This window comes from Poecilia reticulata, chromosome 8 (assembly GCF_904066995.2).
Source record: "Poecilia reticulata chromosome 8, P_reticulata-male-v2, whole genome shotgun sequence".
Taxonomy (NCBI): Eukaryota; Metazoa; Chordata; class Actinopteri; order Cyprinodontiformes; family Poeciliidae; genus Poecilia; species Poecilia reticulata.
The window spans coordinates 27208806-27234905 of record NC_088837.1 but is presented as its reverse complement, the minus strand read 5'-3'; the positions used below and the strand labels follow the sequence as shown (position 1 = coordinate 27234905).

Sequence of the window (26100 nt, the reverse complement as noted above, 5' to 3'; positions counted from 1 at the left end):
CTGATTCCAGAACCAAGAGCCACGCCTCCTAATGCTTGGGAAACTCCTGACGGGAAGAATGACCCTTGACCTTGGCACATTCCATGAAGCCACAGGTTTTATTCTGAAACTTTTTTCTTTCTGGAAGTACCAATCGATCGATAACTGATTAATCAAATCTGTGTAAAAGTAACAAAAATCATGAAGAAACATTTCCCATCTCGCATTCCTTCTCATCCGAAGCTTCTGGAAAGTGTTTCTGGAGGGTTCTGGGTCCGTCCTGGTTCTGTTCCTGCTGGGCCCGGCCCCATTTCACCTGCTTGGGTCCAGAATTTGGTTCCATCATTCATGACCCACATCTCTGGACCAAAGATGGACCCAAACTGCTAAAGAGGATCCAAAATGGGTTGACAGAACGTTGCTGGTGACCCGGTCCGACCGTCACCTCCTGGTTCTGAGAAGGTTCTGCTGGTGGAGAACTCCACTAAAGTTCTGACTGTTCAGCTTGGGGTCCGGAGTCGAGCCCATTCTAGGTTCTGGTTGGATTCCTCTGGGCCTGCAGTGTTTTGCTGATCCAGTATGTGGTCAGAACCACGTGGTGCCGTGTTTCTGGATTCAGAACCAGAATCGGCCTCCAGGTCATCGTACAGAAAACGAAATCGTGTGTGAGTGTGTGAGTGAGTGTGTGTGTGTGTGTGAATGTGTGTGTGTGTGAGTGAGTGTGAGTGTGTGTGTGTGTGTGTGTGTGTGTGTGAGCACTGTCCCAGATTGGCCCCTTTGAAAATAAGCAGAATGGGTCCCATCGGGACCAGAGGTCTCTGCTTTGACCAGCCTGGTCAGAGAAAATTTGATCCATTATGTTCAGAGAGCAGCCGACCCGACCCGACCCACGATGAGGAGGAAAACATGGCCGCCTGTCTCGATTTTGTCTTCTGCTTCTCGACTCTTGGAGCAGGTGAGTTAGTTTCTGCTGCCCAACATCTGGATCATGAACAAAACCAGAACCTGGGTCAGAGCGGCGCAGGTTCTGGTTCTGGGCGGAGCTCCATCTGAGGGCTTTTTCAGAAAATGCCCCTTGAGAGCAGAATCGGGTCAGAATCAGAACCCATGAAGGTCTGGCAACTTCCTGGGTTGTTTGAGTTCTGGACAAGTAGGAGGAAAATATTCCTGAGAACATTCTAGATTTATCCTCGGATTGAATAATTTAATGATCTGCTGATCTGGAGTTTGTCCCCAGGGGGCGCTGCAGTCCCCAGACGAGCAAGGAAGCCAGAGTCTCAGGTGTTTCTACAATGTTCAGTTTAATTCAGATAAAAACATTTCTATATCAGATGACAGAAAACATTTAAATAGACGCTGGATCAAAAACATTCTCAGGAGTCGTCAGTGAAATGAAACGGCGCCGACGCCAGCAAAAATACCGCAGTCATTTGGAAAGTTGCAATGAATTAAACTAAATATTTACTCTGACAACAGGAAGGCTCCTCACCCTGGTGCTACTCGGGATTAATCTGGATTTTGGGTTCAATGTTTCAGAGATTCCTCTTCTGGATTTAAGTCACATTTAAAGGAAATTCCTAGGAGGTGAACATGAAGCTTTAGATAAGTGGTGATCAATAAGATTATTGATCAGATTATTGAACAATCTGGAGTGTCAAAGCAGAAACACGGCGAGACAACCCAATCTAGATTGAGGAGTCTGCGTCAGCTCGTTCTAACAGATTAGTATGGTTGGATTATTTAATCCCAGTTAGTTCCACAGGGCTGCGTTCCCAGACTGTCTCCATTTCATCCAGAATGACTGGTTGACCTCTGACCTTCCATTTCCTTATCCAAGTAAGTCAGATGTCATTTGAAAAGTTACACAATCAAAAGTTAACGGTAATAATTTGGGCATTTAGCCTCAAACTGGCATCTGAACGAGTGACATGGTGAAAATGTCACTAAAGTCATTTTTCCCAGTTGATTGGCTGATTGACCCGATTAGTTTCTGCTGATTGGTTTCTGAAGCTGCTGGATCATCCAAGACATGGAGAAAATCTGACAGGAACTATCGGGTCGTACTTTCACCTCCTATGGGGCCATTTTTCACTCTCTGTTCTTGGCAGATTCAAACCCAGAAGTTTGTTTGATGTTGGAAAATAGAAAACTTCCAAATCAAAAAAAATCCCTTCCTACTTTTATTTGGATAAAATATATTAAAAGTATTTCTACCCGCCTCATTGATAGAAACACTTTGGCTTCACATCAGTCAGGCCTTCGGTCCATCACCCTCACCTTTAGCTCCCTGTCAGTCAGATTATTTCGCCTTACAAGCCGCACAAGTCAGTCTAGAGGTCTAGTCAAAGTTTACAGAAATCAAGCTACGAGGTGAGACAGCAGTGTAAACGGAGGCTGGAGGATCCTGGTTCTGATGAAGATGATGATGAAGAGCTGTCAGAACTGGTCCTCCTGCTGGGCCAACCGGATCATCTGAAAGCAGGAAGTAGACTGGGTTGGCTCCGGCTCCACAGGTGGAGGTTTACCTGGCAGGTGAGTTCCTCCACCTACACGTTCACGTAGTTCTCATCATCTTCGTCCGGCGTCGAGGCTGCAGGAGATCCGTTTGCTAGAAAAGCAGGAGGGCGAACTTCAGAACCCAGTTCTGAGTGAAAGTTCTAGAAAAAAGGTTTCTGGGTTTCGGTACAGTACAGAGCCCAGGTGTTTGACTCACCTGACTTCACGTTCTCGTAGTCTGGAGGAAGAAAATAGAGAAGAACTGATGGATAATCAGAACCGGACCGAGAACGTTCTGCTGAGGTGAGACCCTCCAACCAGCGCGAGACCGGCACACGTAGACTTACTGTGATCAGATTCTGAGTCCGAGTCCGAGTCCTGGTCCGGCTCTGGTTCCGGTTCTAGTGCTTGGTTTTTATTTTCATCTTCTGAAACAAGAGAAGAAACTAAAAGCAAAGAGAAAAAAGAACCAGGAACTTTTTATTCTTTGAGCTGCAAACAGAAACTTACCAAGGTTGACGTAGTCGGCGCTATCTGTGGAGAGAAACCAGACAGGCTAACCACGAGCATCTGAGCATGCTAACAAACAGGCTAACCACGAGCATCTGAGCATGCTAACAAACAGGCTAACCACTAGCATCTGAACATGCTAACAAACAGGCTAACCACGAGCATCTGAACATGCTAACAAACAGGCTAACCACTAGCATCTGAACATGCTAACGAACAGGCTAACCACGAGCATCTGAGCATGCTAACAAACAGGCTAACCACTAGCATCTGAACATGCTAACGAACAGGCTAACCACGAGCATCTGAGCATGCTAACAAACAGGCTAACCACGAGCATCTGAGCATGCTAACGAACAGGCTAACCAGGAGCCACTGAGGGCCCGAGGCTACGGCAGACTCAGAATAACATACATGGCATCGTAAAAACAAAACTGGGAAATTTTGCTTATATCTGTTTAACAACCTGGTTATTCTTATATACCTAATTAATTTGTTTGACTTTTGCTCAATTAAATTTCTTACGTATACATTGCAAATGGTATTTTTATTATAGTTCAACATGTTTTTCATGTTTATTTCCTTTGTTTCTCCTATAATTGATTTATATAGATATTTATAATGTATAAAAGTATTGTCATTTATTTAGCTCTACATCCTTAAGAAAATGAAAAAATATGTTGTTTTATAAGATAATTGATCTTTTACTGCTCCAGTAATGCCGAAATTAATAATAAATAATAAAGACTTTGTGGTATTCTGATTTAGTAACGTAATTATATTAGTTGTGTTACCACCCCAGGCCGCTAGAGGCAGTAGCAGGCCTGAAAAGATGCGATTTAAGCAGCAGATTTAGAAGTTCACCGAAAACTACAGGATTTTCTAAAAAGCTGTGAGCTGCGCTGAAGTAAATAAAAGATTGAAGTTCAAATACATTCTGAGAGTGAAACTCCTTCCTAAAGATGAAAATGTATCACAGATTTCAAAAGAAAGTAAAAACGGATAATATAGGAAATGGCGCCCCCTTCACTTCCGGAGTGCAATGGTCCCATTTCTAAATAAGGTAAGAGGCTGACAGCGGTCCGTCCCGCCCCTTCCTGTCCCGCCCCTTCCTGTTTGCTGCAGCGGTCCTTCTTGGTCAGTCAGGATCGGACCGACGTTTCCTTGTTTAGGATCCCGCTCAGAGTGCGGATACCACTAATGGTTTATCTCCATGCCAGGAATCTTGGGCTCCATGACGAGAACTTAAATTGCCCCCCTGCGCAACTACTGTTAGTTTCTTGAGTCTTTCTCCATATTTGTTAAATCTGTCACCATGTTATGACGCTTTGCTATGAGTCAGATAATCTGAGAAAAGATCCACCTCCTCCCTGAACTACTATTGTTATCTAAAGTAATGAGCAATTCTGACAAAAACAACCAATCAGAGCCAGGAGGAGGGTCTTAGTGCTGCCAATCAACCTCATTCACTCACTGCTAAATGTGCTAATGGTGGAGAAACAACTTGTTACAGGAAAACTGTTTATCTGCCATCATTGGTAGCTATGCTAACTAAACTGAGCATTCAGTTTGAATCTGCACAGCTCTGTGCTATGCTAGCTGCAGCACGGCTCTGTGCTATGCTAGCTGCAGCACGGCTCTGTGCTATGCTAGCTGCAGCACGGCTCTGTGCTATGCTAGCTGCAGCACGGCACAGAGTGAGGGGGAGGAAGGAAGAGCAGCACCACATGAGATTGTGATTGACAGCACTAAAACCCGCCTCCTGCCTCTGATTGGTTGTTTTGGATGGCACTGGAAGAAGGCAGAGGAAATAGATTTTTCACAAATTATCTTTCATGTCAACACAATGACAGTTTTAACAAATATGTAAAAAAACATTTTTTATAAAAGTTACATACTGCAGCTTTAATTTCACTCAGGAGAGGTCGGGTCAGGAGAGGACGGGTCAGGAGAGGACGGGTCAGGAGAGGACGGGTCAGGAGAGGACGGGTCAGGAGAGGACGGGTCAGGAGAGGTCGGGTCAGGAGAGGACGGGTCAGGAGAGGACGGGTCAGGAGAGGACGGGTCAGGAGAGGACGGGTCAGGAGAGGTCGGGTCAGGAGAGGACGGGTCAGGAGAGGTCGGGTCAGGAGGGACGTGGCAACAGATATCTGTGATTTAAATGCAAGCTAAGGTAAAACTGTGGACTGGCTGCAGTCCAGACAGGAGGCTGTTTTTCATCATCATTTTATAAAGATTGTTTGAATTTCTGTCAGCAGCAAAAATGTTGTTTTTGTTGTGTAATTATAAAAAGAGCAAAGACAGAGAAATCCCTATGGATCCCTGGAATGATGCTAACTAGCTTGTTATTGAACACAGTGTTGCTCAGTTTTTTCACTGGGGGTGTGGGGGGTTAGAGCTGCTGCTGACTGACTCACCTGTTGTTAAGTGGTAAAAGGCACAGGGAAGAGTTAAATATATGAATATCTTGGTATTTATTTTCTTTAATTCATTAAATGCTATGGAGGCAAACAGTGGTCTGTAGCTAAGCTAACTATGCTAAATGATTGATAATCTCAGTCTACTCACCTCTTGTAGAAAAACTGTTACAAATTTACACTCTTGTCTTTTCTCTCTCTTATATCTCTATTCTTTTGAAAACTTGACTTCATTATTTTTCTAGGCAGCATAGTAACCGCCATGTTTCTTGTCTTGTACTGACTGCTGCTGAAAACGTCACCCAAGCAGGAACGAACCATTTAACGCAGATCCAGGGGGGAGTTCAGTGTAAATGTACATGTCTGCTTTTTGGTCTGGGAGGGTAACATTTAATTTTTACTGCTAAAAACAATTTAAAAAACACAGTAACAGTAACTGATAAGGCCATTTTTTAAATTTCTGTAATTTTTCTTGTTTGTGTGTGTGGGTCAAGGTCAAGGGCCCTTAGAATGGTCACGACCCCTCCCGCCCCTGTTTGGACCGAGCATGAAGGAAAACTCCTGTTAGCCACTGTGCTAGCCTTCTTTATGCCTGCAGGAAAAGCGCACTACCGCCACCTGCTGGACAGTTTAAACAAGATAATTATCACGTTATAACTTGATAGCGTTCGAAAAATGTTTTCCTCGGCTTCCGTACGAGGCTCTCGTAGTTTACAAAAGTATATCAAATGTAATTTTTCTAAACCGCGACAGCCCATTGGTTGATGTTATCGAAGGACATTGGGCTTATCCAATAAAATCCCTCCTTGGCCAGCCTTGCCCGCCCCCTTCTCTGAAATCAGACATGGCGCCATTTCGGCTGAGAAATGAGCGGATCTGTGACGCGGCGAGTTAGTAAAACTAACGGCATCTGAGTCCATCCAGAAAAATGTGTCCGATACGTTTACCACACGAAGTCTGACCGCTGGAGCAGGTCAGGAGAAGGACGGGATTCCGGGGATTGGTTGCTGCCGCAGGTTGATGAGAGTCCGGGAGGGGGAGCTACGGTAAGCTAGCAGGTAGCCAGAAAACACGATGGCGGCCGTGAACACGTTAGAAAACAGCTATTAAAAGCGTTTAAAATATCTAAAATGAATAGAAACATCTTCACTAGACTCTATCTGGGGAAGTCGGAGCCAAAATGTGTAAATGTTGAACATAGGAAATGAATGCAGAGTTTTAGTAATTACTGAAAGTGATGTCTGTGTTGGGGTGTCAACACTTTATGTTAAATTAACGTGTAGCTAATTACAGAGTTAAGAATAAATAATCCTAATTAGCTTGTACTGGTGGGTTTGGATTGAAGGAAAATGTTACAAAGAAAAACTGGCTGGTGACCCGGAGACATTTCTCGGTCCATTTGGATCAGAACTCTGGTCTGAAGAGTTTCCAGTACCTAAACTGGGAGTGGAGGCTCGGCTCGGCTCGGTTTCAGGAAGGACCTCTCTGCAGAAATCAGAGAAACAGGGAATCTAGTCAGATTCTGGAGGGAACTGGACAATGGGACTTGGACCGGACCGGACCGGACCTACATGTATCCGTTGCCTTCAGCGTCGCTGTCGGGAAAATCCGTTTCTGTGGAAAAAGATGAAAAAGATTGTCATGTAGATGAAAACGACCCGTTTCCTCACCTGACCAGTCCCTCACTCGGTCCAATAACAGGCACATCAACCCAAACGAGCCTCCGATTCAAACCCAGATGAGAGCAGCAGCCAGCAGCAGCAGCTCACTGGCTGCTAGTCGTCCCAGTTAGTTTCCTGCCTCTGACTAGGATCCAGATTTAAACTGAAGCTAAATCGGTTTCTATTCAGTTCAGACTGAGCAGGATTAGAAAGTGAGCTGGTTGGTTAAGAGCGGCTCAGAGTTTCCATCGCTCTCATGAAACTCGTTGCGCCTGCTGTGGTCTGCAGATGAACAGATAAAGAACATCCGGCGCCGCTCGGCTGCGGGTCTAATCTGGCTCAGAGGAAAGATGGCGGCGCTTACCCGGGGCCGGGTTCTCGTAACTCGGGTTGCTCTCTGTGGAAGGAAAACATGAGCTGAGAAACGCCCACATGAGGAGAAACGGCTCCCGATGAAGAACCAACCCACCGGTTTCTGTCGGTGTGTAGGGCCGGAGCGGCTGGCCAGAACCGCGACCAGCAGGGATCGGGCTGAAGGAAACAAAAACAGAGTTCATCTGAAATAAAGGCTTTTAATGTGAAGGGCCTCCGTTTTCATTGGAGGAAACCAGAAGCATTGTGACTGGAAACCCAAACTAAACTCTGATCTGGTTTAGAGAGAAGACACTCACTGAGGCTTCAGGGTGGAGGGAGAGTGGACCAGGTTCTGGTCCAACCGGGCCTGACCGGCAACTGGACCGACCGGAGAGAAAACATCATTAGGATGGATGGATGGATGGATGTAAGATGGATGGATGTTTTAAACTCACATGGATGGACGACGATGAATCCAGAACTTTTGACAGAAAGAAAAGAGATTTTTGTTTTTGTTTTTTCCAGATTATTAAAACTCATTCAGTCATTAAATGGAAATAATTCATTTAAAAGTCGTCAAAAGCATCAAATCAGAAGCAGCAAAAATGTGTCAGTTTTAAAGAAAAACCAGTTCCTGACTCCGAGTTGTTCATCCGGCCGTCATTACAGGGGAATTTATGAGTAACCTAACCATTAAGGTACATTAGGCTACTGGTTAAGGTATGCTAAGCTAACTGCTAAGGTATGCTAAGCTAACTGCTAAGGTAGGTTAAGGTATGCTAAGCTAACTGCTAAGGTAAGGTTAGCATAGCAGGAAAGCATTTCAGTCGATGTTTCTAGCAGGTCGGTGATGGAAACATCACTGACCTGCTAGTTGGAGGAAAAAACAAGAAAAGCAGAAAAGCTGATGTGGATTTATGATGAGGAAGAGGAAGAAGAGGAAGAGGAGGAGGAGGAAGAGAAGGAGGAGGAGGAGTGGCAGAAGGACGCTGATCAATCAGTTAGCAGGAAAACAGACGGGGGGACAAACGCAGTGAACGGAGAAATGCTGAGTTAGGAGTGGAAGGAAGAGGTAGAAGCCAACGCGTGATCTTCGGTTGGAGCTGCCAGTAAAAGCATCGAGCTGGATGAGCTGATGGTGTTTCTGGACCTCAATAAACGGGTCAGAACCAAACGGGTCAGAATCAAACGGGTCAGAACCAAACGGGTCAGAAGACAGGAGACTTACGGGACGTATTCCTCTGACGCCGCCGTCTGGCTAATGGAGGCTGCAGACACACAACGACACGTCAAACATCACACAGTTCTGGTGTCGGCCCGGTTTCAGAGGTCCGACTGTAAAAGCACAGGAAGTGACCTCTGCCACGTCTTGACGTGCGAGGCGGCGCTTCGTCTCACCCAGAGGACTTCTGTTGCCGCAGTCCAAGCAGACGGCGGCCAGCAGGACGGAGGCGGCGAAGACGGCGGCCATCATGAGCAGAGCCAGCCAGGAGACGTCCATCGTTCATCTGGGGACGAAATGCAACCAGGAGATCGGCTGAACAGGTAGACCAGAACCAGAACCTGAACCAGAACCAGAGAGACAGAACCCAGATCAAAATGAACCTTGAACTTGATTTGGTTTTCATTTCTGTCCAGTTCCCATCAGAAGCTAAACGCTCCTCTGATTGGCTGCTACGAGACGCTGTGATTGGACAACACCGCTGGACTTTCCTAGCGCACGAAGAGCTGAAAAGGTCGACGCCTGGTGCAGCCATTTACTCTGGACCAAAGGGTTCTGGACCCAACCGGCCCATCCAAAAGGATCTGGACCCAACCGGACCCGTCCAAAGAGTTCTGGACCCAACCGGCCCATCCAAAGGGATCTGGACCCAACCGGACCCGTCCAAAGAGTTCTGGACCCAACCGGCCCATCCAAAAGGATCTGGACCCAACCGGACCCGTCCAAAGAGTTCTGGACCCAACCGGCCCATCCAAAGGGTTCTGGACCCAACTGGACCCGTCCAAAGGAATCTGGACCCAACCGGCCCATCCAAAGGGTTCTGGACCCAACCCGTTCAAAGGAATCTGGACCCAACTGGACCCATCCAAAGGGTTCTGGACCCAACCCGTTCAAAGGGATCTGGACCCAACCGGACCCATCCGAAGGGTTCTGGACCCAACCGGCCCATCCAAAGGGTTCTGGACCCAACCGGCCCATCAAAAGGGTTCTGGACCCAACTGGACCCTTCCAAAGGGTTCTGGACCCAACCCGTTCAAAGGGTTCTGGACCCAACCCGTTCAAAGGGATCTGGACCCAACCGGACCCATCCGAAGGGTTCTGGACCCAACCGGACCCATCCGAAGGGTCCTGGACCCAACCGGCCCATCCAAAGGGTTCTGGACCCAACCGGCCCATCAAAAGGGATCTGGACCCAACCGGCTGCCAATCAGTTCAAACCCAGTAAAGATTCCAGAATATTCCAGGTTTGGTTGGAGGCGGATTCTCCTGCAGTAGTTGGACTAGCAGTGGGACCAGCAGTGGGACCAGCAGTGGGACCAGCAGTGGAACCAGTAGTGGAACCAGTAGTGGGACCAGCAGTGGGACCAATAGTGGGACCAGCAGTGGGACCAGCAGTGGGACCAGCAGTGGGACCAATAGTGGGACCAGCAGTGGGACCAGTAGTGGGACCAGCAGTGGAACCAGCAGTGGGACCAGCAGTGGAACCAGTAGTGGGACCAGTAGTTGGACCAGCAGTGGGACCAGCAGTGGGACCAGTAGTGGGACCAGCAGTGGGACCAGTAGTGGGACCAGCAGTGGGACCAGTAGTGGGACCAGCAGTGGGACCAGCAGTGGGACCAGTAGTGGGACCAGTAGTTGGACCAGCAGTGGGACCAGCAGTGGGACCAGTAGTTGGACCAGCAGTGGGACCAGTAGTTGGACCAGCACTGGGACCAGTAGTTGGACCAGTAGTTGGACCAGCAGTGGGACCAGTAGTGGGACCAGCAGTTGGACCAGCAGTGGGACCAGCAGTGGGACCAGTAGTTGGACCAGCAGTGGGACCAGCAGTGGGACCAGCAGTGGGACCAGTAGTTGGACCAGTAGTTGGACCAGCAGTGGGACCAGCAGTGGGACCAGCAGTGGGACCAGTAGTGGGACCAGTAGTTGGACCAGCAGTTGGACCAGCAGTGGGACCAGCAGTTGGACCCGCAGTGGACCCAACAGTGGGACCAGTAGTGGGACCAGTAGTGGGACCAGCAGTGGGACCAGCAGTTGGACCACCAGTGGACCCAACAGTTGGACCAGTAGTTGGACCAGCAGTGGGACCAGTAGTGGACCCAACAGTGGGACCAGCAGTGGGACCAGTAGTTGGACCCAGCAGTGGGACCAGCAGTGGGACCAGTAGTTGGACCCAGCAGTGGGACCAGCAGTGGGACCAGCAGTGGGACCAGCAGTGGACCCAACAGTTGGACCAGTAGTTGGACCAGCAGTGGGACCAGTAGTGGACCCAACAGTGGGACCAGCAGTGGGACCAGTAGTTGGACCAGTAGTGGACCAGCAGTGGGAGCAGCAGTGGGAGGAGTAGTTGGACCAGCAGTGGGACCAGTAGTTGGACCCAGCAGTGGGACCAGTAGTTGGACCCAGCAGTGGGACCAGCAGTGGGACCAGTAGTTGGACCCAGCAGTGGGACCAGCAGTGGGACCAGCAGTGGGACCAGCAGTGGGACCAGCAATGGACCCAACAGTTGGACCAGTAGTTGGACCAGCAGTGGGACCAGTAGTGGACCCAACAGTGGGACCAGCAGTGGGACCAGTAGTTGGACCAGTAGTTGGACCCAGCAGTGGGACCAGCAGTGGACCAGTAGTTGGACCCAGCAGTGGGACCAGTAGTTGGACCAGCAGTTGGACCAGTAGTGGACCAGCAGTGGGACCAGCAGTGGGACCAGAGTTGGACCAGCAGTGGGACCAGCAGTGGGACCAGTAGTTGGACCCAGCAGTGGGACCAGCAGTGGGACCAGCAGTGGGACCAGTAGTTGGACCCAGCAGTGGGACCAGTAGTTGGACCCAGCAGTGGGACCAGTAGTTGGACCCAGCAGTGGGACCAGTAGTTGGACCCAGCAGTGGGACCAGTAGTTGGACCAGCAGTGGGACCAGTAGTTGGACCCAGCAGTGGGACCAGCAGTGGGACCAGTAGTTGGACCAGCAGTGGGACCAGTAGTGGACCCAACAGTGGGACCAGCAGTGGGACCAGTAGTTGGACCAGTAGTTGGACCCAGCAGTGGGACCAGCAGTGGGACCAGTAGTTGGACCCAGCAGTGGGACCAGTAGTTGGACCCAGCAGTGGGACCAGCAGTGGGACCAGTAGTTGGACCCAGCAGTGGGACCAGCAGTGGGACCAGCAGTGGGACCAGCAATGGACCCAACAGTTGGACCAGTAGTTGGACCAGCAGTGGGACCAGTAGTGGACCCAACAGTGGGACCAGCAGTGGGACCAGTAGTTGGACCAGTAGTTGGACCCAGCAGTGGGACCAGTAGTTGGACCCAGCAGTGGGACCAGTAGTTGGACCCAGCAGTGGGACCAGTAGTTGGACCAGCAGTGGGACCAGCAGTGGGACCAGTAGTTGGACCCAGCAGTGGGACCAGCAGTGGGACCAGTAGTTGGACCCAGCAGTGGGACCAGCAGTGGGACCAGTAGTTGGACCCAGCAGTGGGACCAGCAGTGGGACCAGTAGTTGGACCCAGCAGTGGGACCAGTAGTTGGACCCAGCAGTGGGACCAGTAGTTGGACCCAGCAGTGGGACCAGTAGTTGGACCAGCAGTGGGACCAGTAGTTGGACCCAGCAGTGGGACCAGCAGTGGGACCAGTAGTTGGACCCAGCAGTGGGACCAGTAGTTGGACCAGCAGTGGGACCAGTAGTTGGACCCAGCAGTGGGACCAGTAGTTGGACCCAGCAGTGGGACCAGTAGTTGGACCAGCAGTGGGACCAGCAGTGGGACCAGTAGTTGGACCCAGCAGTGGGACCAGCAGTGGGACCAGCAGTGGGACCAGTAGTTGGACCCAGCAGTGGGACCAGCAGTGGGACCAGTAGTTGGACCCAGCAGTGGACCAGCAGTGGGACCAGTAGTTGGACCCAGCAGTGGGACCAGTAGTTGGACCCAGCAGTGGGACCAGTAGTTGGACCCAGCAGTGGGACCAGCAGTGGGACCAGTAGTTGGACCCAGCAGTGGGACCAGTAGTTGGACCCAGCAGTGGGACCAGCAGTGGGACCAGTAGTTGGACCCAGCAGTGGGACCAGTAGTTGGACCCAGCAGTGGGACCAGTAGTTGGACCCAGCAGTGGGACCAGTAGTTGGACCAGCAGTGGGACCAGTAGTTGGACCCAGCAGTGGGACCAGCAGTGGGACCAGCAGTGGAACCAGTAGTGGGACCAGTAGTTGGACCAGCAGTGGGACCAGCAGTGGGACCAGTAGTGGGACCAGCAGTGGGACCAGTAGTGGGACCAGCAGTGGGACCAGTAGTGGACCAGCAGTGGGACCAGCAGTGGGACCAGTAGTGGGACCAGTAGTGGGACCAGCAGTGGGACCAGCAGTGGGACCAGTAGTTGGACCAGCAGTGGGACCAGTAGTTGGACCAGCACTGGGACCAGTAGTTGGACCAGTAGTTGGACCAGCAGTGGGACCAGTAGTGGGACCAGCAGTTGGACCAGCAGTGGGACCAGTAGTTGGACCAGCAGTGGGACCAGCAGTGGGACCAGCAGTGGGACCAGTAGTGGGACCAGTAGTTGGACCAGCAGTGGGACCAGCAGTGGGACCAGCAGTGGGACCAGTAGTGGGACCAGTAGTTGGACCAGCAGTTGGACCAGCAGTGGGACCAGCAGTTGGACCCGCAGTGGACCCAACAGTGGGACCAGTAGTGGGACCAGTAGTGGGACCAGCAGTGGGACCAGCAGTTGGACCACCAGTGGACCCAACAGTTGGACCAGTAGTTGGACCAGCAGTGGGACCAGTAGTGGACCCAACAGTGGGACCAGCAGTGGGACCAGTAGTTGGACCCAGCAGTGGGACCAGCAGTGGGACCAGTAGTTGGACCCAGCAGTGGGACCAGCAGTGGGACCAGCAGTGGGACCAGCAGTGGACCCAACAGTTGGACCAGTAGTTGGACCAGCAGTGGGACCAGTAGTGGACCCAACAGTGGGACCAGCAGTGGGACCAGTAGTTGGACCAGTAGTTGGACCCAGCAGTGGGACCAGCAGTGGGACCAGTAGTTGGACCCAGCAGTGGGACCAGTAGTTGGACCCAGCAGTGGGACCAGTAGTTGGACCCAGCAGTGGGACCAGCAGTGGGACCAGTAGTTGGACCCAGCAGTGGGACCAGCAGTGGGACCAGCAGTGGGACCAGCAATGGACCCAACAGTTGGACCAGTAGTTGGACCAGCAGTGGGACCAGAAGTGGACCCAACAGTGGGACCAGCAGTGGACCAGTAGTTGGACCAGTAGTTGGACCCAGCAGTGGGACCAGCAGTGGGACCAGTAGTTGGACCCAGCAGTGGGACCAGTAGTTGGACCCAGCAGTGGGACCAGTAGTTGGACCAGCAGTGGGACCAGCAGTGGGACCAGTAGTTGGACCCAGCAGTGGGACCAGCAGTGGGACCAGTAGTTGGACCCAGCAGTGGGACCAGCAGTGGGACCAGCAGTGGGACCAGTAGTTGGACCCAGCAGTGGGACCAGTAGTTGGACCCAGCAGTGGGACCAGTAGTTGGACCCAGCAGTGGGACCAGTAGTTGGACCCAGCAGTGGGACCAGTAGTTGGACCAGCAGTGGGACCAGTAGTTGGACCCAGCAGTGGGACCAGCAGTGGGACCAGTAGTTGGACCAGCAGTGGGACCAGTAGTGGACCCAACAGTGGGACCAGCAGTGGGACCAGTAGTTGGACCAGTAGTTGGACCCAGCAGTGGGACCAGCAGTGGGACCAGTAGTTGGACCCAGCAGTGGGACCAGTAGTTGGACCCAGCAGTGGGACCAGCAGTGGGACCAGTAGTTGGACCCAGCAGTGGGACCAGCAGTGGGACCAGCAATGGACCCAACAGTTGGACCAGTAGTTGGACCAGCAGTGGGACCAGTAGTGGACCCAACAGTGGGACCAGCAGTGGGACCAGTAGTTGGACCAGTAGTTGGACCCAGCAGTGGGACCAGCAGTGGGACCAGTAGTTGGACCCAGCAGTGGGACCAGTAGTTGGACCCAGCAGTGGGACCAGTAGTTGGACCAGCAGTGGGACCAGCAGTGGGACCAGTAGTTGGACCCAGCAGTGGGACCAGCAGTGGGACCAGTAGTTGGACCCAGCAGTGGGACCAGCAGTGGGACCAGTAGTTGGACCCAGCAGTGGGACCAGCAGTGGGACCAGTAGTTGGACCCAGCAGTGGGACCAGTAGTTGGACCCAGCAGTGGGACCAGTAGTTGGACCCAGCAGTGGGACCAGTAGTTGGACCAGCAGTGGGACCAGTAGTTGGACCCAGCAGTGGGACCAGCAGTGGGACCAGTAGTTGGACCCAGCAGTGGGACCAGTAGTTGGACCCAGCAGTGGGACCAGTAGTTGGACCAGCAGTGGGACCAGCAGTGGGACCAGTAGTTGGACCCAGCAGTGGGACCAGCAGTGGGACCAGCAGTGGGACCAGTAGTTGGACCCAGCAGTGGGACCAGCAGTGGGACCAGTAGTTGGACCCAGCAGTGGGACCAGCAGTGGGACCAGTAGTTGGACCCAGCAGTGGGACCAGTAGTTGGACCCAGCAGTGGGACCAGTAGTTGGACCCAGCAGTGGGACCAGCAGTGGGACCAGTAGTTGGACCCAGCAGTGGGACCAGTAGTTGGACCAGCAGTGGGACCAGCAGTGGGACCAGTAGTTGGACCCAGCAGTGGGACCAGTAGTTGGACCCAGCAGTGGGACCAGTAGTTGGACCCAGCAGTGGGACCAGTAGTGGGACCAGCAGTGGGACCAGCAGTGGGACCAGTAGTTGGACCAGCAGTGGGACCAGTAGTTGGACCCAGCAGTGGGACCAGCAGTGGGACCAGCAGTGGGACCAGTCACACGGCCGGGAAACCAGTTCAAAACTTTAGGAACCAAAGTCCAAAAACAAATTAAACTGAATTAAAACTGATTTACGTCCAAATCCAGAACCGACTCGGAACAATGTGAACCGGAACCAGTCCAGTTCACCTGCAGCCTGGAACCAGTTTAGAAACCAGTTTAAAATTAATCTACAAAGTTTCAGGATTAAGTCATCAGAACCACGTGAAACTAAGTCCAGTAAAACAACAAACAGGAAGTTCTGATCCGGTTCAATCTGGACAGTACCACGTCTGGACTCTGGACCGGTCCAGAACCAGCTGACTCGCCATCAGAACCATGGAGCAAGGATGGTCCAGTTCCAGCAACAGAACCAGCAGTTTTCATCTTTCAGTCCTTTGGGTCACAGCAGAACCGCATCGTTAACCGGATCAGAACCGCGTGTTTCCTCGAGTCAGAATCCAATGTGGCCGTACGGTTCTGATCATTTTCTCTCTGTTTCAGAACCAGCGAGTCCAAACTCGGCAGACAGTCAGAACCGGCGTTACCATGGCAGCGCTTGGAGCAGCAGCCATGTTGAACCCAGAAGCCAACAGGCTGACAGAACCGGGTCAGGAAGGAAGCGAGGCAGGAAGCCGAGATCAAACCGTTCGCTGAGCTGCAGCGTTTCCTCCACATCCTGAGTAAAAACACAGAACCGGGCCGGGCCGGGCCCTGCAGACAAACAGAACCGGTTCTGATCAGTCCATTTACACCACTGAGCTGATGATCCGGAATCTGAAACCCTGGTTCTGCAGCAGAACCAACAGATAGAACAGCTGGACGGGTCCAAACCGACCCGACTCAGAACCACGAGTTAAACCCAAACGATGTCCAGAAATCTGAACCAAAAAGATCCAAATGGGTCAAAAATAAAACCTTCAGAGGCCGATCATTTTAATAAGATTCTCCAGAACCAGAACCAAAGGAGACCCGACCCACATCACGTCAACTGGACCCAAAAGTTCTGAAGCGACCCAGAAATCCAGATTTTAAAGGTTCGAAGGAAAACATTGATCCGGAAGAAAATCTGAAGAAATGAGAGGAAAGACCCAACAGAACCGGAACCAGAACCCTGGCCAGGCTCTGAACAGAACCTCTGGTTCTGGACGGGACCTGCTGTCAGAACTCGTCTCTGGTTCAGGACTGCAGCGGTATAGTCCAAGTCCCGGATCCATCTGTGTGGCGGATCTTCTGGTTCTGGTTGTAGCTGCGGTCCAAACCCAGACAGTCTCTAACAATCCGCTCCAGTTCTCCTGCTGCAGATATTTCTCACACTTTTTCCTTCCACTCAACTTTCTCTGCTTATCCTGGGCCACGGTGTCGTCCATGATGGACTGGACCGGAACCACATGTATTACTTTGGGTTCAAACCACCGGAATCATCAAAACTGACTTGAAACGGATCCGATTCCTGAACCAGAACCGCTCAGAAACAGAACCGCTCAGAACCAGAGCCGCTCAGAACCAGAGCCGCTCAGAACCAGAACCGCTCAGAACCAGAGCCGCTCAGAACCAGAACCGCTCAGAACGTGCTGAAATAAAAAGTAACGTGTGAAGCAGTCGCCGACTATCTGCCAGTTCCTCAAACGGGTCAGAACCGACTGCAGAAAGTCAGCCTGCTTTCTAGAACCGGGCCAGAACCTGGAACTGGTCAGAACCCAGAACCGGGCCGGGTCACAGCGAGCCGCTTCTGAAGGTGGAGTTTGGTACATTTTCACTGAGCGGCTTCAGAACCGACCTCCGGGTCAGAACCGGCCCGTCCCGGTTCTGATGCTGTTCTTCTCCCTGCAACAGGAACGTGGCGCCGCTCTGATGCTGCGTCGGCGCCGCAGTCAGCACCGGATCAGAACAGGAAACCGGAACGTGGCGAACCAGAACGGGTCAGGTTCTGTTCAGCGATCGGAACCGAAGCGCTCGGCGGAGGCGGAGTGGTGCTGAGGGAGCCGCCGCCGCCTGGAGGAACCCACCTGCAGCCCAGAGACTCGGCGCCGAAGATCCAGATCAGCTACTGCAGCCAGAGATCCACCATCTTCCAAGATGTCTGCCGTCTCACTGAGTCGCGTGGCGTCGGCGGCGCCCGACGCTGCCGGCGGCGCCAGAAGCCTCTGCGGGTCTGAGTCACGGCCGGGCGGTACCAGGCGGTACCAGGGCGCTGCGGCGAGGCTGAGTGGGCCGACCAGCCGTTCTGCTGCAGCAGCTCCTCTGCAGCACCGAGCGCCGACTTCACAGCGACGCATCGACCAATCGGCAGCGGCGAGCTGAACATCCTCCTACAGACAGGAAACCACACGACACAGGAAGCAGCGCCGCCGCCGCACCTGCTGCTGCTGCTGCAGAACCCGGCCAGAACCAGCACCATGCACAGCTCTGGGCCGGGCCAGAACCTGGGAAAGGACAGAACCTGGGAAAGGACAGAACCGGGTCCAGATCAGAACCAGGTCCAGATCAGAACCGGGTCCAGATCAGAACCAGGTCCAGATCAGAACCTGGGAAAGGACAGAACCGGGTCCAGATCAGAACCTGGGCCAGGACAGAACCGGGTCCAGATCAGAACCTGAGCCAGGACAGAACCGGGTCCAGGACAGAACCTGGGAAAGGACAGAACCGGGTCCATATCAGAACCGGGTCCATATCAGAACCTGAGCCAGGACAGAACCGGGTCCAGGACAGAACCTGGGCCAGGACAGAACCTGGGAAAGGACAGAACCGGGTCCAGATCAGAACCGGGTCCAGATCAGAACCTGGGCCAGGACAGAACTGGGTCCAGGACAGAACCTGGGCCAGGACAGAACAGAAAACGAAGTGAGCTGCGTTTTGGTTCTGGACCCGGCTGGACCAGCAGGTTGGACCAAACCACTCATCCCCAGATCAGCACTGGTTGCGCCCGGCCCGGTTCCGACCCAGTTTCATCACCTTCATTGATATTTGAGACGTTTTGTTTCAAACAGATTTTTATGTTGATCTGCAGGGAGAAAACAAAATGTTTCATTTATTCAAACCGGATCAAACCCAAACCGACCCGAACATCAGAACTTCTGCTGGTTCCGAATAAAAACACGAGAAACTAAAAGATAACATTTTATTTCGTTTTTAACAAAAATTAGGCTGAAATCTAAAATCAAACATGAATTAAAAGCAAATTTTAAATAACAGCTGAAATGTTCTGAAACCAGAAACATCCAAACCGGGTCAGAACATCCGAACCGGGTCAGGACATCCAAGCCGGGTCAGAACATCCGAACCGGGTCAGAACATCCGAACCGGGTCAGAACTTCATTAGAAGCTCCAACCAGCTTAAAGATTAGTGACGTTATAAAACAAAGCTACATGGTTCTGAAGGCTGCTCCAAACGGGTCGACCCGGTTCCGTCTCCCGGGTCGCTGCGGCGTTTCTGACCGTCTTCCAGTTCGGCCAATGAAGCAGCTTCTCTGGAGGACGGTCCAATCAGGTGCAGGGGCGGGGCTTCAGATCAGGACGCTGGACACCGGCACGCGAGTGGACCGCCCGCTCTTCGGAACCACGATGGGCTCGTCGGCTGGAACCACAACAACCATGGGTGACTCAGGAGGTCCGGTTCCGGTCGGGTGGACCTGGAGGCAGAAGGCGGGGCTCACCTGCGGGGACGTGGCTCTCCGCCCGGGTCCGGTCGCTCTCCACGAAGAGGGCGGTGGCGAGGAAGAAAGCCCCGCCCACCACGGCGACGAAGGAGCAGAGCAGCAGCGAGAGCTGCAGCGAGCGGAACCGCCACAGGAACGAGTCGGACCTCCGCAGGGAGTCGGACAGCTGGGGCACGGGAGAGAGCGGCGTTAGGCTTTGACTAGGCCACAGGGGGAACTGCCTGTGCGCTGCGGTTCTGCTGCAGAACCTTCTGTCTGCAGGTTCCGGTCTGGTTCCGAAGGACTTACCACTCCGATCATGTAGGGACTGCCGGCGTCGCCCAGCAGGTGAGACACGACGATCTGCAGAGCTTCAGCCGTGGAGCGGCGGGTCGGAACCACCACGTACTGAACACAGAAACACGGGGCGAAACCGGGTCACAGACGGGTTCTCTGGTTCTGGAGAACCTCACAGTCTGGTCCTGATCGGACCTGGAAAAGATCTGAGATGAAGGTTCTCACCAGCAGGATGTCGGCAACGATGGCCCAGTTCATGGACAGGAAGGTTTCCCCTAGGAAGATGAAGACCTGGGGGGGGCAGGAAGAGGAGGAGCAGGGGGGTGGGGCAGGAAGCGGGGGGGGGGGGGGCAGGAAGAGGAGGAGCAAGAGGGGGGAGGAAGAGGAGGAGCAGGAGGGGGGCAGGAAGCGGGGGGGGGGGGGCAGGAAGAGGAGGAGCAGGGGGGGTGGGCAGGATGAGGAGGAGCAGGGGGGAGGAAGAGGAGGAGCAGAGGGGGTGGGGGGGGCAGGATGAGGAGGAGCAGGGGGAGTGGGGGGGGCAGGATGAGGAGGAGCAGGGGAGGGGGGCAGGAAGCGGGGGGGGGCAGGAAGAGGAGGAGCAAGAGGGGGGAGGAAGAGGAGGAGCAGGGGGGTGGGGGGCAGGATGAGGAGGAGCAGGGGGCAGGATGAGGAGGAGCAGGAGGGGGGGGCAGGGAAGAAGAGGAGGAGCAGGGGGGCAGGAAGAGGAGGAGCAAGAGGGGGAGGAAGAGGAGGAGCAGGGGGTGGGGGGCAGGATGAGGAGGAGCAGGAGGGGGGCAGGATGAGGAGGAGCAGGAGGGGGAGGAAGAGGAGGAGCAGGGGGGGTGGGGGGGCAGGATGAGGAGGAGCAGGGGGAGGGGGGCAGGAAGCGGGGGGGGGGCAGGAAGAGAAGGAGCAGAGGGCAGGATGAGGAGGAGCAGGGGGAGGAAGAGGAGGAGCAGGAGGGTGGCAGGATGAGGAGGAGCAGGAGGGGGGGGCAGGGAAGAAGAGGAGGAGCAGGGGGGGCAGGAAGAGGAGGAGCAAGAGGGGGGAGGAAGAGGAGGGGGTGGGGGGGGCAGGAAGAGGAGGAGCAGGAGGGGGAGGAAGAGGAGGAGCAGGGGGGGCGGGGGGGCAGGATGAGGAGGAGCAGGGGGAGGGGGCAGGAAGCGGGGGGGGGCAGGAAGAGAAGGAGCAGAGGGCAGGATGAGGAGGAGCAGGGGGGAGGAAGAGGAGGAGCAGGAGGGGGGAGGAAGAGGAGGAGCAGGAGGGGGGGCAGGATGAGGAGGAGCAGGAGGGGGGGCAGGGAAGAAGAGGAGGAGCAAGAGGGGGGAGGAAGAGGAGGAGCAGGAGGGGGGGCAGGGAAGAAGAGGAGGAGCAGGGGGGGCAGGAAGAGGAGGAGCAAGAGGGGGGAGGAAGAGGAGGAGCAGGGGGTGGGGGGCAGGATGAGGAGGAGCAGGAGGGAGGAAGAGGAGGGAGGGGGGGCAAGATGGGGGGGGAGGGAGCAGGGGGGAGGAAGAGGAGGAGCAGAGGGGGGGCAGGATGAGGAGGAGCAGGGGGGAGGAAGAGGAGGAGCAGGAGGGGGGCAGGATGAGGAGGAGCAGGAGGGGGCGGCAGGATGAGGAGGAGCAGGAGGGGGGGGCAGGATGAGGTTATGACATCTGAAACACCAGGGATCGGATCTTGACTGATGCTGATAATCAATGATTACTGATCATTGATTGAATCAAGGATTTAATGAAACGTTCATTAAATCCATTTAAACAACCAAAATGACCAGAACCGGGACCAGAACCAGAACCGGGACCAGAACCCGCTGTGTGCTGAACTCACGTATGTGGCGGCGGTGCTTCCCTGCGCGAACACGATGGCCAGGTAGAGGAACGGCGCCGACAGCAGCAGGCCGGCGGCGCACACATACGGGTCGGCTCGGGGCGTCTTCTTCCTCAGGTATCGACTCACCTGGACGCCGCTGAACACGCCCAGCACGCCGGTGATGACGGTGATGATGCCGAAGATCAGGCTGCGGAGGAGGAAACGGGTCAGGATTGCTGCGGGCCTGGAGGCGGCGGACGGCGAGGGGGAGGAGCCACCTCTCTGAGGAGGCGCAGTGGGCCTCGTCCGCGCACGGCGCCTTCTGCCCGGAGAACACGGCGGCTCTGAACAGGAAGGTCGGCGCCCAGAGCGCCAGGGAGCCCGTCACAAACGCCACGGCCGTGAAGCCCAGAGTGGACAGGACGAAGCTCCGGCTGCGCAGAGAGCAGAGCGGTCAGCGGCGGGCGGCGGCGGCGGAGCGCCACCCCCGTGAGGTCACCTACTTCCTGCTGAGCGCCTGCAGGTCGGTCAGCCAGCTGGTCTGGTGCAGCTCGGACCGCGCCTCCACGGCGCCTCGCTTCGGCTCCCGGACCACGAAGAGCAGCAGCAGGACGGCGATGAGGCCGAGCGCCGGGGTCACCCGCAGGGCCCAGTGCCAGTCCTGGGCCACGGCGCTGACCTGTGACCCCACGATGTAGCCCAGGCCGCTGGCAGCAGGAAGACCACAATGTCAAACCTCCGGACTATCGGAGTCTGATCATCTATTGCTAGTAATCATCTGATTGGACCAGGAACCCGTGATGTCATCAACAGGACCGGCCAATCACAGAGGTTTTTAGAACTGGTTGACTTTGATTAGAGCGGATGATGAATGGATGATGCGGCGGGCGCATCATCCATTCATCATCCATTCATCATCAGTGCTGTGATGATGAATGGATGATGAAGAGTTCCAGTCCCACTGAAAACAATCGGCCACACCAAGAACGCAAGCTGACCCGTCAGAGGTCAGAGGTCAGGCGACTGACCTGCCCACAGGGATAGCGAAGTAGAAGACAGAGAGCATGCTGGTCCTCTTCTCCTTGACGTAGAGGTCTGCGATGATGGTGGGGGCGATGGTGGAGTAGCTGGCCTCGCCGACGCCGACCAGGCCTCGGGTCAGCAGCAGGGCCCAGAAATGCTGCAGCCGCAAAAACCACCGTCAGAACCGAGCCGGTTCTGGGACCAGCAGGTTCTGGAGCCGCTCACCTGCTGGGGGGTGAAGGAGCTGGCCAGGGTCACCACGGACCAGAAGGCGATGCCGCCGCACATGATGTACTTCCTGTTGTGCCTGTCGCCAAGGTAACCAAACACAGGAGCCAGCACCATGTAGCTGCAGATAAAAACTGAAGAAAGAACCGGTTGCAGGCCCATGGAGCAGAACCAGAACCCTTCTGCTATCTGGACCGACCCGGGTCCACAACCCTGGGCTGAACCCAGGGATCTGGACCAGAACCCGACCCCATACCGGACCGGGATCCATTTGGTTCTGGACCAGGAAAGCCGTCTCACCCGTCTGCAACAAGCCAGACTTTCCATCGTCGATCTGGAAGTAGTTCTCGATGTCCGGAAGAACTCCTGGAGGAAGGAGTCAGGGTCAGATCGTTTGTCGTCTCCCGCAGGAGAACTGCAGCACAGCAACAAGGACAGCTCATCCAGAACCGCCGTCAGAACCGGCGTCAGAACCAACATCAGAACCAACGTCAGAACCGACGTCAGAACCGACGTCAGAACCGACATCAGAACCGACATCAGAACCGACATCAGAACCAACGTCAGAACCGACATCAGAACCAACGTCAGAACCGACGTCAGAACCGACGTCAGAACCAACGTCAGAACCGACATCAGAACCGACATCAGAACCAACGTCAGAACCGACATCAGAACCAGCGTCAGAACCGCCGTCAGAACCGGCGTCAGAACCGACATCAGAACCAGCGTCAGAACCGCCGTCAGAACCGGCGTCAGAACCGACATCAGAACCAGCGTCAGAACCGGCGTCAGAACCGACATCAGAACCGACATCAGAACCGACAGAAAGTTGCTCCCAAAGATGAAACTTTAACTGATGGGCAGCTCTGACTAAACTAAACTCCTGAAGGTTGTGAGGTTTCTGGAGGCGTCCAGATGGATCCGGAACCTAACAGAGCCGAACGGCAGTCGGTCCGGACTGAAGGAACCGGGCCGTGGGTCGGGATCATTGTTCTGTTGACGACTCACTCCAAGCTAATGCTATAACGACACAGCATTCGGTGGAAGCTAACGCTACAGCGCTAACGTCAATTCTAATGACATCTGGAAGCAACAACATCTTAATTTTGACATGTTTGTCCGAATGTTTGTGTTTTAGTTTGATTTCGTCTGTTTCTGGTTTTAAATACACTAACTGAAAACAGGAAATGGGATTTATCCCCTTCAAAATAAGAGCATAATGAAAACTAGCACAGATGTTGAACTTTATTCCACTGAACGATTATGAAACCGCTAAATATTTTCAAAGTTAGCAAAAGTGCTAAACTCAAATTAGCATACTGGTGGAATTAGCCACCCCTGCTGGGAATGTTGGGATGTTATCCTCCTGGGAATAATCTTCCTCTCTGGAGCCTGTTGGACCTTTGACCCTCCATGCTTCTCTCAGGTCTTTGCTGATGCCTTTGCTCTCTGGTTTAAAAGCTTCTAGACTAAATCATTTTTGAGGATCTGACCGTGACCAGCAGCTCCACAGTCTTCCTGCTTCAACCAAAACAACATGAAGTTAACTGAAAAAAATCCAGACTGCTTCCTGCTCTCTGGCCCTCAGCCTCAGGGGTCAGGGGTCAGTGTCTGCTGAATCTGGAGGAAATGAGCGGCGGCAGGCGGCTCCTACCTGCCACGGTGAAGCGGTCCATGTAGTTGAGCAGGTTGATGTAGCAGAGGATGCAGACGATGAGCCGCGCGCGGACGGCCGACACGCCGCTGGCCGCCTCCTCGCCGCCCCCACGCCGCCCGGCCGCCTCCTCCGGCGCCTCGGCCTCGCTGTCGGAGGAGAAGAGCGGCGGCGAGTCGGACGAGCGCCGACCCAGAGACATGGCTGCGGCTGAGGAGAAGACAACCCATCTCACCATCTTTTCTGTTCCTAACATGTTTTAATTCTCCAGATCTGCCTCTAGAAAGTCTGAACTGAGTTAAAACAGTCGGTTCTGTTCCTGAACCTCCTTCATGACCCGGTTCTGCTGAACGTCAGATCTCCGGATCCGTTGCCCCTGCAGTAGAGAACGTCTGATAAATGCTGTAAGCAGTCATGTGACGTCTGAACAGGAAGTCCAGCTGAAGACGGACCTCCACTGGCTTTTCTGACCCGACAGCAACTCGGATTAAAACGCCGCAGCGAGTCGGCGAGTGAGGAAGAAATCAGCTGCAAACAGCAGGCAGGCCAGCGGCTGGAACCATGAGGTGAAACACATCCAGATGTTTGCATTTCCAGAATAACCAACATCAGGTCCAGCGTTTTAGAGGCTTTTCCCCCAAAACACCAGCAGACGGTGCCAACATGTCGGTCCAGACGGCAGAAATCCACAGGAACCTGAGAGGAAGCAGCTTCACCTTCATCTGTCGCCGAAAGAGGAACTAGGCTGAATATGTCAAACATCAGAGAGTGAGGAGATCCTTCCTGTTCCAGCTTCCACATGACAACAGGAAGGTTCTGATTCTCTACCAGGGCTTTAAATCTGCTCCAGAAACCGACATGTTTGGAAACTGGAATAGTCTAGATGCAGATTTCTAGATTTGCTAAGACTGATGTCCTCTGTCCACAGCAGCAGCACGAACCTCGTGTAGAGAATCAATGTGGATTTTATTTTAAAGCTCCACATTTAGCAGAATTTCTACTGAAGATCTGCCGTTTTCTGATGCACCAAACTTCATCTAAATGTAACCAGATTTTAGTATTTTTCCCTCGCAGGAAGTTAAATATGAATTTTGATTGACTGAAACTGGAGTTGAAACATCGCAGCACGTTTTCTTTTTATTCGTCTCCAAAACCATCAACTAAAACCAAGGAGACATGAGCCAACCCAGACCTCATCCCCGTCCTGCTGGCGGTGTTTACCTGGGCCGGTGAGTCAGGTCGGTTCTGTCCGCCTCCTGCTGCCGCTTCAAAATATTCACACTGAGAGTCAGAAAACTAATTTAAAGTCATTTTATCACCTTACAGCTAAAACTCCTGCAGAGGCTCGAAGAAAAGTGGATTCAGAGACAAAATAGGACAGTTTTCTGCCGACGGCGTAGAAAAGTCACTTGTTCACCGCCGCCATCATCCAGCTGAGCCAACTTCCGCTCTGAGGCTCACATGACCAGCGGGTCACGTGACCGGAACTGTTCCTGGGAACTGAAGCGAAATCACAGAAAACTGACGTTTACTCTATATGTGACAATATGTTACTGTCATATATATATATATATATATATATATATAATTTTTAAAAATAACCCAACTGAATATTTGGTTAGTTTTTAAGCCCCTCTGTCATTTGACATGTTATAATTAACAGCTTTGACTGGCCACATGGAGACATGATAGACTTTAGCATAGATTCATCACAGAGGAAACTAAAATCAATCAAATAAAAAATATCATCTCATGGACTGAACTAAACGTCTTTCTGACCGGAGCTGACAGCGAGTTGAAGAGTTATGGACACCTTGGGTAGGAAGCTCTGATTGGACAGGTAACAATAGACCAGAACTGTTGGCCTGATGGAGGTTCAGCTTCTAATGAGTTTATATTTAATGAGTTTATATTTAATGAGTTTGCAGCAAACAGAGAAAAGCTAAACAGAAAGTTATGATCTACTTATTGTAGTTTAAATAGAGGAATAA

General features: G+C 53.3%; 2 protein-coding genes across 5 annotated transcripts; both read right to left on the bottom strand.

Annotated features, from left to right (window-relative positions):
- Window positions 1-1261: 1261 nt before the first annotated feature.
- Window positions 1262-18429, bottom strand: LOC103469478 (uncharacterized). 4 transcript variants are annotated; one of them, XM_008417178.3, is made up of 14 exons: window positions 17467-18429; window positions 8816-8980; window positions 8646-8685; window positions 7873-7898; window positions 7735-7795; window positions 7533-7594; window positions 7428-7460; window positions 6974-7016; window positions 6838-6887; window positions 2986-3009; window positions 2823-2903; window positions 2693-2713; window positions 2530-2587; window positions 1262-2451 (listed from the first exon to the last, which is right to left on the bottom strand). In XM_008417178.3, the coding sequence occupies exons 2-14, from the start codon at window positions 8916-8918 to the stop codon at window positions 2448-2450; spliced, it is 606 nt and encodes a 201-aa protein (XP_008415400.1). In that variant the 5' UTR covers window positions 8919-8980; window positions 17467-18429; the 3' UTR covers window positions 1262-2447. The 4 variants fall into 4 exon arrangements, 3 of the variants coding, with proteins under 3 accessions (XP_008415400.1, XP_008415402.1, XP_008415401.1); XM_008417180.3 differs by having other exon boundaries at window positions 2823-2900; XM_008417179.3 differs by having other exon boundaries at window positions 8816-8925.
- Window positions 18430-18564: 135 nt separating this feature from the next.
- spns1 (SPNS lysolipid transporter 1, lysophospholipid) lies at window positions 18565-25609 on the bottom strand. Its single transcript, XM_008417177.3, has 12 exons — window positions 25331-25609; window positions 24110-24319; window positions 22753-22818; window positions 22450-22586; window positions 22230-22381; window positions 21705-21908; window positions 21480-21635; window positions 21220-21409; window positions 19618-19683; window positions 19405-19503; window positions 19114-19282; window positions 18565-19034 (listed from the first exon to the last, which is right to left on the bottom strand). Exons 2-12 carry the CDS (start codon window positions 24309-24311, stop codon window positions 18964-18966), a joined length of 1512 nt encoding a protein of 503 aa, XP_008415399.2. The 5' UTR covers window positions 24312-24319; window positions 25331-25609; the 3' UTR covers window positions 18565-18963.
- Window positions 25610-26100: the final 491 nt, after the last annotated feature.

Bases quoted from the DNA above. Each gene is read 5' to 3' on its own strand.
- LOC103469478 (XM_008417178.3), bottom strand. From the start codon at position 8,918: ATGGACGTCTCCTGGCTGGCTCTGCTCATGATGGCCGCCGTCTTCGCC. The intron at 3,010-6,837 runs GTACTGGAAACT...TTCTCTCCACAG, and splicing joins AGCCTCCACTCCCAGTTTAG to ATAGCGCCGACTACGTCAAC. The intron at 2,904-2,985 runs GTAAGTTTCTGT...CTCTTGTTTCAG, and splicing joins CGCCGACTACGTCAACCTTG to AAGATGAAAATAAAAACCAA.
- spns1 (XM_008417177.3), bottom strand. From the start codon at position 24,311: ATGTCTCTGGGTCGGCGCTCGTCCGACTCGCCGCCGCTCTTCTCCTCC. The intron at 22,382-22,449 runs GTGAGCGGCTCC...TTGCGGCTGCAG, and splicing joins GCTCCTTCACCCCCCAGCAG to CATTTCTGGGCCCTGCTGCT. The intron at 19,504-19,617 runs GTGAGAACCTTC...TTCTGTGTTCAG, and splicing joins TCGTTGCCGACATCCTGCTG to TACGTGGTGGTTCCGACCCG.